Consider the following 16,076-nt stretch of genomic DNA (forward strand, 5'->3'; position numbering starts at 1 on the left):
ATACCTGCATGATGGAAATCCAAGTCATCCAGACTTCATAGAACTGTACATCCATAACTATTATGTGTAGTACTGAAGGAAATAGAAACGAAGCTTACCTTTATGCAATCAGGCACAATTTGCAAGACAGGAACATCTAAGAACATCCTAGGTCTTCTTGAAATGAACTAAAGTAAAAAGTGAATTAGACCATGCCCCGAGGCAGTTATACACACATTGGTATCATCCATGACATTCTGTACTCACTCACACTCCCTGGCCTCTACCCCTCCAGTCCTGTGATTGTGGAGATTCCCCACTTTGCTGCCCTTCGGGGGAAAGAGAGGGAGTTGGTGATTCTGAGGAGTGAGACCGGAGAATGCTGGAAGGAGCATCACTGTGAACACACTCAAGAGGAACTCAACCAGATACTCAATGGCATGGACGAAGGTCAGTCTCTGATGGTATAACAGTAGACTGCACCATAACTGTGGAACAGCAGACTTAAAACGAATGAATATAGTCCTACTTTATTGTGCCTGACACATGTCCCCTTCCTCCAGAGCTGGACACTCCAGAGGAGCTGGAGAGGAAGCGCATTTGCCGAATCATCACAAGAGATTTCCCACAATACTTTGCGGTGGTGTCGCGCGTCAAGCAAGATAGTAATCTGATTGGTCCTGAAGGAGGCGTACTGAGCAGCACTGTTGTGCCCCAAGTACAGGCAGTTTTTCCTGAGGGCGCCCTAACCAAGAGGATCAGGGTCGGACTGCAGGTATTTGACAAAAGCATCAGTGAATCAATGAACCCTTTGATATTTACTGTACAATTGCCTGTTTTTTTTCATCTGTATAATCAAAGCATAGCATACAAGCTTAGATATCAAACTATCCCAAATTAAAAAACTAGACAGAATACAAAAGTTGAATCAGTGGATGATGCTTGATGAATATCAGGCGATCATCTTCATTACAACTAAACCTTTGGGGAACATGAATGCCTGTACTAAATTCTACATCAGCTAATCTCAAAGTAGTTGTTAGGAAATGTCTTCTAATTTAAAAACGTGCCGATGGTTCCAGATGAATAGTGAAGAGATCAACAAAGTTGTTAGGCTCGGCTGTCTGGAAACAATAAATTCTGTCGATCCATCTCTGCTAATCCATCTTCTAGATACTGCAGTCGATAAGTGACTCGACCTGCTGTTTGAGTTTGTAGGATTCATACTCTTGAAGATGATGTATATTTGTAGAAAATTTCCGTCTAAATGAAAGTGGTGGATCAACCAACTGACGACGTAGCAACTTTATTATTCCAACAGTCTCAGTGCTATCGTCTGGAGTCCATTGTAAGATTTTGTCAAGGTGAGGATGGTCCATGATATTTTCTGCTTAAAGGGGCAATACGATACCATGTGGATGAAAATGCCGTTGCCTGGAACGTTAGATGAGATGTTCAATGTCAAAGCTTGTAGTCAGTTACTTTGCAACCCTGTTTCAAAGTTCACTGCAGCCAACATTTCCGTCAGGAGATCGTCCTCAGCACAAGCCTTAGCTCAGGCTTCACCCATGTGTAGGGCCGTTGTATACTCTGTCTTCTCTCCTAGTCCCAGCCAGTGAGTGTGGATGTAGTGAGGAAGAACCTGGGGAACAAGGCCACGTTCAGCCCCATCGTCACCCTGGAGCCTCGCAGGAGGAAGTTCCATAAACCTATCACCATGACCATCCCTGTCCCCAAGAGCAACTCAGACCAGGTCCTCAATGGCTTTGGAGGAGACACCCCCACCTTACGACTGCTTTGTAGTATCACGGGTTAGAGAACTCACGCAAATACATACACAAAGCTGTGAATAGACCAACCATACAAACGCTTGCATTCTAAAATGTCAATCTTGGATCTGTGTCCATGTGCAGGTGGAACGACACCTGCTCAATGGGAGGACATAACAGGAACCACTCCGTTAACATTTATCAATGACTGTGTCTCCTTCACCACCAACGTGTCTGCAAGGTAACACAAAAACATATTTGTTGTAGCACAACTAAATGTATACCTGACTAAAAGAGCTGCAGACCTAACTTCACTGGTTCTTTCCAATCCCCTTCTTCTTTCTAGATTCTGGCTGATAGATTGTCGGCAAGTCCAGGAATCTGTCAATTTCTCCACTCAGGTCTACCGAGAGATTATCTGTGTCCCTTACATGGCCAAGTTTGTCATCTTTGCCAAGACCCACGATCCCATTGAGGCCCGACTGCGCTGCTTCTGCATGACAGACGACAGGATTGACAAAACCCTGGAGCAGCAGGAGAACTTCACCGAGGTGGCCCGCAGCCGAGATGTTGAGGTGAGGAATGAGTGGGAGAGGAATGTATTATATATATATATATAAAAATATATATATATGTATATACATATATATATATATATATATATACATATATCTATGTATATATATATATACCAATATGTATATGGTATATGAACACAGACTGTTCTGTCGGGTGGAAATGAACTTGGGGACGGACCAAACATTAACTGATTTGCTTTTATTGTGAGAAGGTTTTGAAACATCACATTCTTGATTTCTGAGAAATAAGATGAAAGGTGATGAATTGATCTGTGTGTTATGCAGTAGTGTGCTTGTGGATAGTTGTCCTCGTTGATGTACACTGTGAACTAAAGGAGGCCCAGCATGGTGCCTTGGGAAGCACCTCAGATCGTTACTCAAAAAGTTCTGTTTAATACGTTTGATTTAAACCAGTATGTCATACTATCCGCCACTTTTTCTACAAAATTGAATGATCAGCAGCACCAAATGCTCGGCTCAGATTGTCCAGATTTAGTGCTGTGAAATAATTAGAAACCTCATTAAAATGTATCTAAATATCATGGTTATTCATAAAAGACATCCACCTTTAGGAAAATACATTTTAGAAAACTTTTGACTTTTGAAATGAAAATGTTGATATGTTTATTGGACAAGGCTATGTTTCTTGAGAAAATAGTTGTTTGTTTTTGTTGGTTGTATGCTGTTAATAAGTGGACTTGTTATATTTCTCAGGTCCTGGAAGGTAAACCTATCTATGCAGACTGCTTTGGAAACCTTGTTCCACTCACCAAAAGTGGCCAGCACCATCTCTTCAGCTTCTTTGCCTTTAAGGAGAACAGACTAGCGCTCTTCATCAAAGTGAGAGCTATTCTTTATCTAAAACAAATAAACAACCACCAAGGTTTTCAAGCATGCCAACTATAATTCATCATGTCGTATTTTTCTAAATGCATACAACATTCTAATCAGACACGATTGCTCTTGATGACTGAGTAATGCTGAGCTGCTTGGCTGTTGCAGATCAGAGACAACACTCAGGAGCCGTGCGGCCGTCTGTCCTTCATGAAAGAACCCAGGAACTACAGGTCACTCAGCCAAAATGCCATTTGCAACCTCAACATCACCCTCCCATCATACGGCAAGGTAAAGGCCCTACACTGTTGTTTGAGTGAAAAAAAGAAGCACTATATTTAAATACTCTATTTGTTTGTAAACTGGACAATACTCTAATTTTGAGTCCATGTCTAACACTGTGATACATATAATCTCCCACTTATCAACTACTACATTATTCCAAAACATAACCCCAATTATTTTCTTATTCAATATTCCTAAATTCACTTTCTTATTTCAAATGTTTGACATCCCAAGTAGTTAACTGTGCAAATTCTCTAAGCACCCAACACCATTACTTTATAGTGTCAATAAGAACTGCCTTCTACCCAGTGAAAGGCTGTACTAGGCCTTCAATCAGATCAAAACTAAACTAAATATAATTGACTTAATAAAATCCCAGATGTTATGCAATGTGATTGCACATCATTGGTGCTTCATGCTGAAGCGCCATGAGACAAAAAAAGATCAAAGTGTAATTGAGATGATGACAAGATGATTCTGCAGCTTTAAAGACCTCTCTAGCTTTCCCTGAAATCACACTGACTGCTTGTCGTTGTTGCGTTGGTAACCATACATACCATACACTGTCTTCTTTCTCCCTTTAATGTTGCTGTTGTTTCTATGTGCACATCTTTCTGCTTCACGCTGCTTCTTGCTCCACAAAGGAGTCCGATTCAGACCAAGAGCAAGAGGAAGAGGTAAAAGTAACCACTGCTACTAACTAGCTCTGCTGACCTATCCTGTCCACTGTCATGAGGACTAAGTATAGGACATGTTCACAAGTAGTCAAATACTAAAGTTTAGATCTATTGTGTTTTTGTAGTATATTAGATTGTGATTTTTCATTGACATAGCTCATTTTTGCTGTTGTGTTGTATGTGTCCATTGTGTTCTGTAGTAGTAGTGGTAGTTTTAGAATAATCGGACCAAACAATACTAACTGTGGCCCATTTCCCATGTTATTTTCCAGACTGGCGGAACGCTCCAGAAATGTAAGACATTTTTTTTCCATTTCATTCTACTCTATAACAAGTACTAAAATTGTTCTTATCTATAATAATACTGCATGCCTTTATTAATCAAACTAATATGACAGTAACACTGATGTTGTGTGGGTAATTAGTCAGATGTAGTCAAACAAAGTGTGCAGAGGAATAACCATACTGATTCAGCTTAGCTAAATCCTAGACCATATTCATCTTTTCAAAGCCCTTTAAGCTTCATGTATTTCTGTCCCCTCATGTCAAAGTTATGTTCCTCCTGAGGCTTAACTTCACTTTTTATTTTCCTTTTTTTCTAAACTTCACACCTGCCTGATTGTCTTCGATTGAACTCTTTCCCCCTCACAATCTGAGATCTGACATTTAGAGAAAGCGTTAAACAGTGTACATCTATGTACATGAAAATGAAATGCATTCATACTGTGGTGAAGTTTATTTGACAATGGCCTCTAATGTTTTGCTGGCTAAAGCATACACAATGCCATTTTTGCTGTGCCAATGTTGTTGTTTTTTTGCGCCTGTTTGGTCTTTTATTGACTTATATATATATATATATATATATATATATATATATATATATATATATATATATATAAATATATATATATATATATATATATAAATATATATATATATATATATATATATATATATATATATATATATATATATATATATAAATATATAAATATATAAACCTGCTTGTGTTGAGGTGGGTGGAGTGACACAACTGGAGTTGTGAGGCAGCGCAATCCAATTTGGCTACTTTTTTCTACCTGTACAGTTATGCAGATCAGAGACGACATGTTATATATATCAACGGGATGTGTGACTTCCAATCGATTGCAGTTGCTTGAGGCAGGAAGAAGGCAATGATATCAGCTTTTAAAGGAGATGAGAGGAGGGTGATGTGATTTGTCGTTACTGAAGCAGACCGGGGGCCTGTACTATGAAGCGAGTTCAACACAGCCAGGATATCTTTTCATTATTATGCTTAACTAACCCCAACAATCCCCCTAAATGGTCCAGCAAAGGTGGTTAACCACTCAGGGTTTCTAAATCTGGCTGTGAGCGCATTTCCCATAAATGAGCAACGTTTGCTGTATATGACCAATCACAAACATGGACAAATCTGTTTTCAGCAGAGCAGCATGTTATACAAACAAAGAGCAAACTAAACTATTAGACAAATGTAAAGAAGTTAAACACATAATCCAAGCGACTGTGTGAAAATACAAGTACAAACTTATAGACCTATTACTGTCCAATCAAGAGCACAGGTAGATCTGACTATAATTAGATTTGTGTATTCCGTTAATTAGTTAATGTGTTACATAGATTTATTCTTCTGGAATAGAAGATTCTATTCATACCCTTTAGGAAATTAGGGACAAATAAACAATACATATAAAACATACTTCAAAGTATTAAGCAGGCTTACTTTCATATCTTATAATCACCCACAGCATACATAAAGTAAAAGGGGCAAAGGCCAAGGCAATGCATACAGTCGGTGGATAGGCATGGCAAGGCAAGGAGCTGTCACACATAAGTGAAAATATGATAATAATATATGATAAGAGAATATGTACTGATTTTGTGTTCATTTGGTTATAAAACTGTAATTTATGCTGCTGTTAGATTTCTGCTAGACCGCTCCGTTAACTCAGGAGGGTGCTTCATGCAGGAGACTTTAATTGTTTTATCAGCAATAAAGTTGTGTTGTTTTTGAAAGGTTAAACATCAAGAAATATGGACTGAAGAATAATATTTCATGAGATACAATTCTGTTGTGAATTTTGGAAATTGTTACATCTATCTTTTTTCATAAATGTTGACTTTTGGACTTAAAAGTCACCATAAGAATACATCTGCAACACATTAATTAAATGGAATAGACACACGCAATTAAGTCAAATCTTGTGCTCTAGATGGGTCAGCGATATTATAAGTCTTTATATATTAGGTGTGCTGCATAATTTACCATGGCGGTCCACCCAAGTTAGAATTGAACCACCTTTGTAGGACTGTATATCCAGAGTTTTGCCTGAAGTTACCTCTCTAACCCCAAAACCTGCTTCGTAGTATAGGCCCTTGAACTCCAGCTGCTGTTACAGCCTTCCTCCTCCTAATAATGTGTTCATATTGCTGCTGCCTCTTGTGCCATGCTGTGCCAGGGTTGTGCTGGTACCTCTGGTCATCCAAATTCCTAAAATTAGTTGCTCCTGCACATGTGCGCTTGGGCTCTGAGTTCCTGAAACTGGGTGCTAGTGATAGCAAGAGCACCAAGTTCCAGGAGATTAGAGTTTTAGTCCTCTAGTACAGCTAAGAGTAGTGAACCTCTTCACCCATTTTGAATCCTTCCCCTTCTACCCTGCTTGCCTTGTTCATGTAGTAATGAGCAAAATACTAAAATGGAAACAGGCAAATACAATTTACTTAAGCATTTAAATTAACGTTATATTAAAACAACTGCTGTTGAAAATTAAACATAATGAACATACATGGATGACATGTCACTGATTCAAATTTCATGTATATATGTGTAACAAAGGCATTATGCATATTTAATATAGATGATACTGACACACTATGTCATAGCAATTGTTTTGTAAATGGACCAAAAATTCACCACATTACTGAATGAAGACATATTAACAAGCAGCCCTTGATCATGAGCACCTATCATCTACTAATTTCAGATTCAATCATTTACTCTTCACCAAGACCTCTCCCTGAGCACTTCCCTTTGCTTTGCATGGAAATAACTTGCCTTACATAAATGTGTCCGTGTGTGCTTGTATGTCTGTATGATTCTATGTATGTATTCTATGTCGTGTTTATGAGAGTTTTTTTCATCTTTTGCTGATGTGCTGATTTTGGAATGTTACCTCACAACACCATTTGTAAATGGTTTTCTGCACAGTTTTTGCTATTTCAGTTTTCATTATATAGCATTATAGTTCTATTTAAAATGTTTAGTTAAACATAAGGCTGAATGGAGGCAAATGGAATTAAAATATTATCCCTCCCTATCCAAGATTTTATTCCAGAAATCCTCCTTCCGCATGCCAAAGCATCATATTTTGTATCACTGGCTTTCTTTGATAGACACAATTAGAAGTCTGAGTTGTTTTCAAGCCAATTTTGCCTTTTATCACATTGACATTTGTCATACATCCGAGCAATCTTGAGATGTCTTGATGTTGTTTCCTTTGTTTCCTTTGTTGTCCCTTTTTCTATTGTACCGGTTATTTTGTTGGTTACATGGTTGTTCAATAATTTTTTAAGTTTTGTTCCATAGTTTTGTCTTGTGAGTGTGGCTGTGCTGAGTGTATATGCAAGTTATTTCCTGCTCATATCCTTTTCCATCTGTATTATTTAGCCCTTGCTTTTCCAGAGTTCCCCAGAGACATATGACAGTATTTACCCAATTCCTCTGATACCTTGATGTAGAACCCTTTGTGAATTTGTTGTCCTATGATCCCTGCAGTGTGCTCCAATCTTGTCCTGACCACATACTCCAATGTCTGTCTCCTTTCATTTGAATTTTTGATTTTCTTTATTCCTTACTTGTTCTTCTTCCATATGGAAGACGAAGAGACGCCGACATCAGTCCTGAAATCAGAGCTGATTCGAGAACCAGACCTTCTATTCGACGTGTCAGAGATGAAACAAGATTTGATCAAAATGACTGCCATCTTGACTGCAGACTCCACAGTGAAATCCCCTTCCTTAGGAAGGTCTGGTCTAGAGAAAGGGACTGAGGATGTTTCTGGAGAGCCGTTAGAAATAATGGAGAAAGACTTAGAGAAAGTCAAAGAGGACCTAGAAAAAGTCAGTGAGATACTGAGGAGTGGAACATATGAGGGTGAAGCAGCAGAGATTAGAATGGTCGAGGAGTGGGTTCTCCTCTCGGACAGTGAGATAGAAGTGGCCAAAAGAATGGCAGCCTTAGAAACTCAAGAGCCAGTCTTACGTGAAAGCAGAACTAACAGGGCTCCCAGACCTAAAGCAATAAAGGACAGCGGTGACCTTAAAGAATACCTCCTGGATGCACCAGTAAGCTCCAAAGTAAAAGTTAAAAAAGAGCCAGCTGTCCAAGAAAAATTCACTGATGTTGTACTACACAAAGGTGCAAAGCCAACTACCCCAACCAAGGTGCATGACAAAACAGCTGCTAAGCCAGTCAGAAGGAAGGGGAAAGACCAGGGGCAGGCAGAAGAATCAACAGAGGCGGGTGCTCTTCTAAGTTTGCCGACAGCTCCTGGCCCAGCATCACCTGTATCCCCAGTTGTTGAAGAAACTCCCATTGGGTCAATAAAGGACAAAGTCAAAGCCTTACAACAGAAAGTGGAGGCAGAGCAAAAGAGCAAAAAGGTCAATGGAAGCAAGGCCTCACAATTGCCTGTTATGAGCAAACCCTCTCCAAAAGCCAAAGAAAGCCCTAAATCAAAACAGGGTCCCCCGAAATCCCCCAAAGCCGAATCTGAAAAACTTGAGGAGACTATGTCAGTTAAAGAGCTTATGCAAGCATTCCAAACAGGACAGGACCCCTCAAAAAGAAAGTCTGGGCTATTCGAGCTCAAAACATCCTCTACGTCAAGATCGGAGAAAACCACAAGATCAGATACCATCCAGTCAAAATCCATGACCAAAGCAATAACCTCACGTGTCTCTCAACAACGAGAAGTATCTTTGGATTCCAAACCTTGCAAGAAAGAGACCACTCAGCAAGACAGAGAGATAGAAACCAAGTCAGTTGCTTCCGCTCATTCTGAGCTAACTGAAACTGCAGACTTTGGAAATGGTGGTCTTGATGATAGCTCTGACAGCTTAAAACATGAGGGTGTGGCAGACTCCCTAAGTGCCAGTTCTGGAGATGGTACCCCTCATTTGAGCTCTGAGGACAGTGACAAACACGAGGGTCTTGCCACTCCAGGCACAAGCCCAGAGAGTCTGTGTATTTCTCCCAAAACTGGACAGCAGACCTCTACAACTTTGGCAGCAACTGGCACAACAGTCAAAAACGAATTTATAGACACAGAGAAGTCTGGACACTCTGGTGTAGGGACCACTGGTGACCAACGGTCTACAGAATTGACTCTCCCTGTTTCTTCCAGCGAGCCTGCAGATGATCACACTACAAGTGAGTCCATATCTGTTAGGAGGAATGAGTCTAAGCCATCTAAACCTCAAAAGCTTACAAAGAGAATTTCAGAGACTGTAGAAACTTTTCTTAGCGATGACGAGAGCCCTGATCATCAGCTAGAATTGTCTTTAATTGGTTTTCCAGCCTCTAGATCCTCTTCTCAGCGTCATGAAAGCTTAGAGTTGCCTTTAAAACAAGACTCAGATTCTCTCAGTCCATTAGCTGACGAGTCTTTGACAATAAGCCACAGAGACTCTCTGGAGGGTAGTCCTCTCATGGAAGAAAACTCCTCCCATAAGTCCCCAGATTCCATTGAACCTAGCCCAACCAAGGAATCACCCCCTCATGACTCCTTAGAGAGCAGTCCTGTAGAGCAAAAAATTGACCCATCCTTCCAATCAACTATAGTTCCACCTAGTATATCCTCTAGCCATCCAGATCCCTCCAAAGCTACAGACTTCCCTCAAGATGCTTTGCGCGGTAGGCTGCTTCGAGACCATGAGGCTAGTGCTGATGATGACAGTTGTGAGCAGACATCTCAGATGACAAGTTCCGGTAAGAGTCCCCTCTCCCCTGATACTCCCAGTTCTGAAGAGGTAAGTTATGAGGTAAACCCCAAACCCCCTGACTATACATTCCTTTCTGTTCCATCCAAACCGTCTGTCATCCCTGAAGACCAAGAAGAGGATACCTCAGACAGCTATGAAGCTAAAAGAAAAATCACTCCAGAGGAAGAGATGTTTAAAATGGCAGCCAAAATAAAAACATTTGATGAAATGGATCAAGACGAGAGGAGCAAAAAGAACTCTAGAAAAGATTTGTTTCCCACAGCAAATGCCAAACTAGGGGATGACAGCTATGAAACAATAGAGCACTCAAGTGAGAAGCTTTCGCAAAGTGAATGTGGGCACAATAGACCCACTGAAGATTCAGAGTTAGCTCTTTTTGTTGATCCCCATATTAAAGTACAACCTCCCTCTCCTTTTTCAGCAGGTTTGCATGATGGACCCCACAGCAAAGAGGTCAAGAGCACTACAAGAACAGCCACTGTCAGTTCAGAGGGGCCGCACTCTGTCTCAGCCCAGCATCATTCAAAATCTGAACTGGAAACTGCACAGGAAGAAAGAGGCCCACCATCTGTAAAAGTTGATGAAGGCAGTACTGCCAAAAAGGCTCTTGTAACACCATATACTGAAAACAGGACTGATGAACAAAAGGAGGAGAGTTTAAGGAAGTCAAGAGACAACAAAGGAGATGATAAGGATGGTCAAGAGTTAAGTGTTAGGCTAAAACAAGGTAACAATGTAACAGATGAGGTAAAAGGAGATACAAAGGAGCCTCCAAGAGCAGCGGAGGCTGGATGCAGTGCAGCTGTTGCCACGGGTCAAACAAAGGAAATGTTCAAACCGGAGGTCTGCATATATGATGACACAGAAGAGGATGATGAGTCACTGGAGCCTCCCAGAACTGAGTCAAAAGGTGTCACTGCAAGGGTAGAAACTGATTCATGGTCTGCCATGCGGGAGGATGATGCCGCTTTTGCAGCTCGTGTAAAAGAGGAGGAACAGAAGATACTGAATCTGGTGGTGGACCGTCAGTCTCTGCAAGCAACTCCGGACACAACACCTGGTAGAACACCAACAGAAGAGAGCACTCCTACCAGTGAGCCCAACCCTTTTCTATTCCAAGAAGGGAAGCTTTTTGAGATGACCCGAAGTGGTGCTATTGACATGACAAAGAGGAGCTATGAGGAAGAGGGGGGTGGATTTGCCTTTTTCCAGATAGGTGAACAGCCTTTAGATGAGCCTCTTTTAGAAGAAAGTAGGAGATCAGCAGCAGAACCTGAAGTTGGCCTCAATCTAACACTAGAGGTTAAGACTGAGGAAACTGAGACAGCAAAAGAAGTAACTGATTCTCAGCTTCAGTCCCCACTCGAAGGTGATCAGCAAACCTCTAAAGCTGATGCCTCCAAATCTAAAATCCCTAAAATGGGCATTTCCGCTTCAGCCAAATCTACAAAGAAAGATCAGACATCCCCTGAAGGTCTAGACAAAAATGTGAACGAAGATTTAGACAAAAATTCCCCTGACCAAATGATTACAACCGTACAGACAGCCGAAACTACAGTCACTAGATCAGTTTACTCTGAGCAGGGCCAAGAGTCCTCTGATTCATCTCCAGAAGAACCAGAGTCAGTGATAGAAGCGCCCAAATCAACAGTCAAGTCAAAACAAAGTGCTCCCACGAGTGTTAAAAAGACTCCAGTCAAAACACAAGCTAAATCTGCTCAACAAGGTCGGGGCAAATCCACAATTCCCTCTCAATCTCATGCAACTTCCTCTTCAACCACTATTAAAAAAGAGGCCTCCTTCATTTCTGAATCTAAATCAAGAATTCCCATTAAGGCTCCCAAGCCCGATTCTATTGTCAAACATGCTGGATCTACCCAAGACAAAAAGCTTAAGGTACCTGTGAAAAAGAATTCAAGGAGAAAATCTGAGACAGACACAGGTCCCTCTGTGGATATCAAAACCAAGACACCATCTTCCAAAGCCAAGAGCTTCTGTGAGGGGGACTCTACCAGGTCATCTGCTAAAAAAGAAAAAGTTCGCCCATTGAGTTCTGAGTCAGCAAAATCTAAAGGCTTCCAGTCCAGATTGCCAGTCCGAGGTAAATGTGGTCATTCATCAACACTCACTAAAGAGAAAAGTGAGCCAAACAAGCAGTCCATTGAGTTCTTTGAAGAGATAAGTGACGAAGCAGCAAAACTTGTGGCAAGATTGGCACAGGCAGAGACAGAGAACGAACAAAAGGTTGAAGCCGCCAACTCAGATGATGAGAGCAGTCTCATTGATCCATCAATCATAGAAAGAGAAACTTTCCCTGAGATGCAGTTCCCGCCCTCAGGAGACGTCTTTCCCATTAGACCACTGTGGGACAACCCTGTTGAGACACAGATGCAGCGAATTCCAGATGATAAAGTCCAAAGTCAAGGTATCCCCCCAGTTTAAGGGGCTATTCTCTATCTCTTGTGCCTCATTAGTACACTGTAGCTGTAAAGGTGCTGCCTCTCTGTCTCTTGTAGTTAAGTCCCCTTGTAGTTGAAGAATACATGTGGCTGTGTCTTTTGAACTGTGTTTGTGTGCGTTATGACGTCTTTCTTTCCCTCTATGTGTGCTGAAAATCTCAAGATTGACTTAAAGGCTTTATGAAACTTGTGAAAACAACATAGTGACTACATTTTTTTTAAACATCAAAGAGTAATTCATTATTTGAACAATCACATGTAATGTCATTTATTTTCTAATGATTGAAATGTATGTTTCTTATTCATAGTCCCACTAAGATCTACCACAACCATTCTTTACAGGCATATTATGTTGTTCAAGGTTACAATTCTTTAATTTGATATCATGAATTAATGAAACAAACAGTACTCCAAGATCAAGAAAGCCAGTGAAGATTTTTTCAAATACTATTTGTGAATGTGACTTGATTTGGTATATCTTGCGGCTCTGACCGCTCATGGCTGTCTGGTGGTATTTGCAGTAGATCCACAGGATGAGGCAGAGAGAAAAGAGCAACGGTTGGCCATTATAGCCGACCACCTGGGCTTCAGCTGGACTGGTGAGTCCCACCCTAGTAGCAGTGATCAAGCTAAACATACATCAGATATAAAGTATTAGTGCATTTTTTTCAGGCCCAATAGAAACATTGCTTAAAAATTGTAATCATTAGAATAATAATTATATCTTCTTTTTGTCGTCAGAATTAGCACGAGAACTGGACTTCAGTGAGGAGAGGATCAACCTGATAAGGATTGAAAACCCAAACTCACTGCAAGACCAAAGCCATGCCCTTTTGAAACTCTGGGCTGAGAGGGAGGAAAAGCATTCCACAGGTTAGTGAAAAGTTTGGGTAAATATTTATATTAACTGTTTTTTAAACAAGAACAAAATAGAAGCTCTTATTAAAATGTTAAATGGAACTTTGAAGTCTGTTATTTGTTTCAACAGAAGCAACACTGATCAAAAGACTGACTAAGATCAACCGAATGGACATAGTTCACCTCATTGAAACCAAGATAATCAACTCCACTCAGGAGGAAACATCATCACATACATATGCAGAAATTGAGCGGACCATAGCATCGGATCATAGTGAAGGTACACAAGCCAATGTTAACTTGAAGCAGACTGATGATGAGGTTGTAATTTAGTCTATGTAGAATTTATTTTTTACCAAACAGTTACATCAACTCTTTCTGCATGCCTGCACTGTATCCTTTGTCAGGTTTCTCTGCCCTTCATGAAGACATTGACAGCCCCAGGCCAGGCAGGCGTACAGAGACTGCACGTAGGACTCCAGGTTCAGGACTAGAGGTACCCATGGTGTCGGCAGAGGACCTGTCCTCCAGTTTGTCATCCCTTCACGAGACAATTGGACGACCAGAAACAGATTCCACAGCAACTGGCCTTCTTAAAAATGTCCAGAAAGAGAAACTACAAAAAGAGATGGAAACAACATAGTAAGTTACATGCACAGTTCAATTCATGTGACCATAGCTGCAGTTGCTTTCTGTCTGTTGTTTTATGTATCTACTAGCATGGATACAGGTTGCACTTTACCTCAGATTGCTGAATGACCTACCAAACAAACATCCAGAGAGAAAAGTACAACTGCTGACTTTAGTTTGCAAGCAATAGCTAATTAGTTAATCCACTGTAACACATACTGCAGCTCAAAAACCTACATGCAAATGTCAACATTGGCCAGTTTAGATACTTTTTGGTGTGATTATTACTCAAAAGAAGCATTTCTGATTTTTGAAAGACCTTTTTTCCTCCTTTCAATAAAAATGATTTGTAACTTTTTAGATTCAGTTGGACTTTATGTGATTTAAGTTGCTATTTGGTGGAATATGTATTTATACATTATAACAAAGAATACTGAGAAGATGTAAGACTTATCAGCTTTTATTTATTTATCAATTCATCAGCTATCCTGTGACTGAATATGCATTTTTTTTCACAGCTCATCACAAAGAGTATATGAGGAATTGACAGACATGGTACACACAGGCAGTACTAAACAAGTAAGTCCTTTCTTCACATTGTACCTGACCTCTCCCTACAACCTCCAATCCCATGTGATAGACCCTGTGTTCAAAGAGGGACCCATGTTAGGCGCCCAGATTATCCCACCGCTTTACCCCACTATTGAACCGTGTGATGATGATGGGGGTGCTGGATATGGGGGGGCAGAGGGGGGAGACGAGTGGAGCTTGGAGTGTCTACAAACCACCCATTCTGAATACAATGCTGATTATTTGTCACCATGGCGAGAGTCATCTAATAGTTCTCGAACAGGCAAGAGTCGACCATTGTCTATGACTGACTTTGGGGATAGCTTGATTGAGTGTGATCAAGCTGAGCAAGACTTCAGGAAACTGTCTATGGAGCTTACGGAAACCGATGAGGTCCCTGAAAAGATTTGCTTAACAAAACAACCTACAAGTGAACAACTGCCTACTCAGCCTACTTCTGTGCCTCCTTCTGGTTCCACTGATGCTATGACAGAATCCATGCTGACCAAACAAATGGCCAGAAAACACATGGATGAAGTTTCAAATCGACTCTATAAAGTCTTGTATGGATATGATTTTCAGTTGATGGATTCAGATAATGAGGATTTGTCTGCGGTACCTATGGATGCATCCTCTGAAGACGCAATTCAGGCTGGAGTCAGGAAAGATGAGGTTGATGGAGCTGCTAGACACACAAATATTGATGATGTTTCAAACTCTTTGATTGAGATTGATGTTTCCCATGTCGCAATTTCACGCGACCTTAATGTCAAATCCCATAAAAGCATTAATCAAATCGACACTGCCAATCAGGCATTAGCAGGTCCTTCTGATGTCAATTGTACCACTCCAGGTTTAATGTCTCAAAAATCAGAGCTCTTAAGCTCAACTGGCTTCATTCAGATGTCACATGACTCAAATTTTGAACAGCTAGATGTTCATTCAGTAGATAATGCTATGCCAGGTATACCAGGAGCAGAATACAGCTTTGAGAAAACACTGTCATTCAGACAGAATGAAAATGAGTTTGTGGTCTCTGTAGAGACTACACCTGAGATTAAAGCATCCAGATCCTGTTTACCAGAATCCACATGTGAGACAATTCGTGAACTTCATAGCTTAGTTTATGATAGATCATCTTCACCTGAATGTGTGACTGATGCAGCAATATTACTGACAGAGATTAGGGCCACACCACCTGAATCAGCATCGTCACTAAATGACCTGAATGTTCTTCAGTTTAGGCCTTTGTCTCCCCTACCGCCGCCTATTTTTCCATGGGAAAGTGATGATGTTGAGGCTTCTGCCCCAGTGCAACCATTACTGAGTGCCCCAAATACTTATATTCGCTTAACATCAGAAGCAGAGGAAAGGCCTTTGACACCAATGGTTTCAAACAAAAGACCATTTGGA

At 40.7% G+C, this 16,076-nt stretch overlaps 1 protein-coding gene across 2 annotated transcripts in view; it reads left to right on the forward strand.

The window, feature by feature from the left end:
* Nucleotides 1–16,076, forward strand: part of ank2b (ankyrin 2b, neuronal) — a 78,413-nt gene that overhangs the window by 42,870 nt on the left and 19,467 nt on the right. The window contains exons 32-47 of one of the 2 annotated variants that reach the window (XM_068713736.1): nucleotides 275–429; nucleotides 543–754; nucleotides 1,586–1,790; nucleotides 1,893–1,989; nucleotides 2,095–2,323; nucleotides 3,041–3,166; nucleotides 3,329–3,451; nucleotides 4,090–4,122; nucleotides 4,395–4,416; nucleotides 8,021–10,456; nucleotides 10,568–12,571; nucleotides 13,127–13,204; nucleotides 13,347–13,478; nucleotides 13,594–13,743; nucleotides 13,871–14,105; nucleotides 14,612–14,672. In XM_068713736.1, coding sequence (XP_068569837.1) covers nucleotides 275–429; nucleotides 543–754; nucleotides 1,586–1,790; nucleotides 1,893–1,989; nucleotides 2,095–2,323; nucleotides 3,041–3,166; nucleotides 3,329–3,451; nucleotides 4,090–4,122; nucleotides 4,395–4,416; nucleotides 8,021–10,456; nucleotides 10,568–12,571; nucleotides 13,127–13,204; nucleotides 13,347–13,478; nucleotides 13,594–13,743; nucleotides 13,871–14,105; nucleotides 14,612–14,672 — 6,298 coding nt within the window. Of the gene's footprint in view, nucleotides 1–274; nucleotides 430–542; nucleotides 755–1,585; nucleotides 1,791–1,892; nucleotides 1,990–2,094; nucleotides 2,324–3,040; nucleotides 3,167–3,328; nucleotides 3,452–4,089; nucleotides 4,123–4,394; nucleotides 4,417–8,020; nucleotides 12,572–13,126; nucleotides 13,205–13,346; nucleotides 13,479–13,593; nucleotides 13,744–13,870; nucleotides 14,106–14,611; nucleotides 14,673–16,076 lie in introns of both variants that reach the window. The other variant, XM_068713735.1, reaches the window with a different exon arrangement.

This window comes from Cebidichthys violaceus, unplaced genomic scaffold (assembly GCF_023349555.1).
Source record: "Cebidichthys violaceus isolate CVI_PGR_0920_01 unplaced genomic scaffold, fCebVio1.0.p SCAF_19, whole genome shotgun sequence".
Taxonomy (NCBI): domain Eukaryota; kingdom Metazoa; phylum Chordata; class Actinopteri; order Perciformes; family Stichaeidae; genus Cebidichthys; species Cebidichthys violaceus.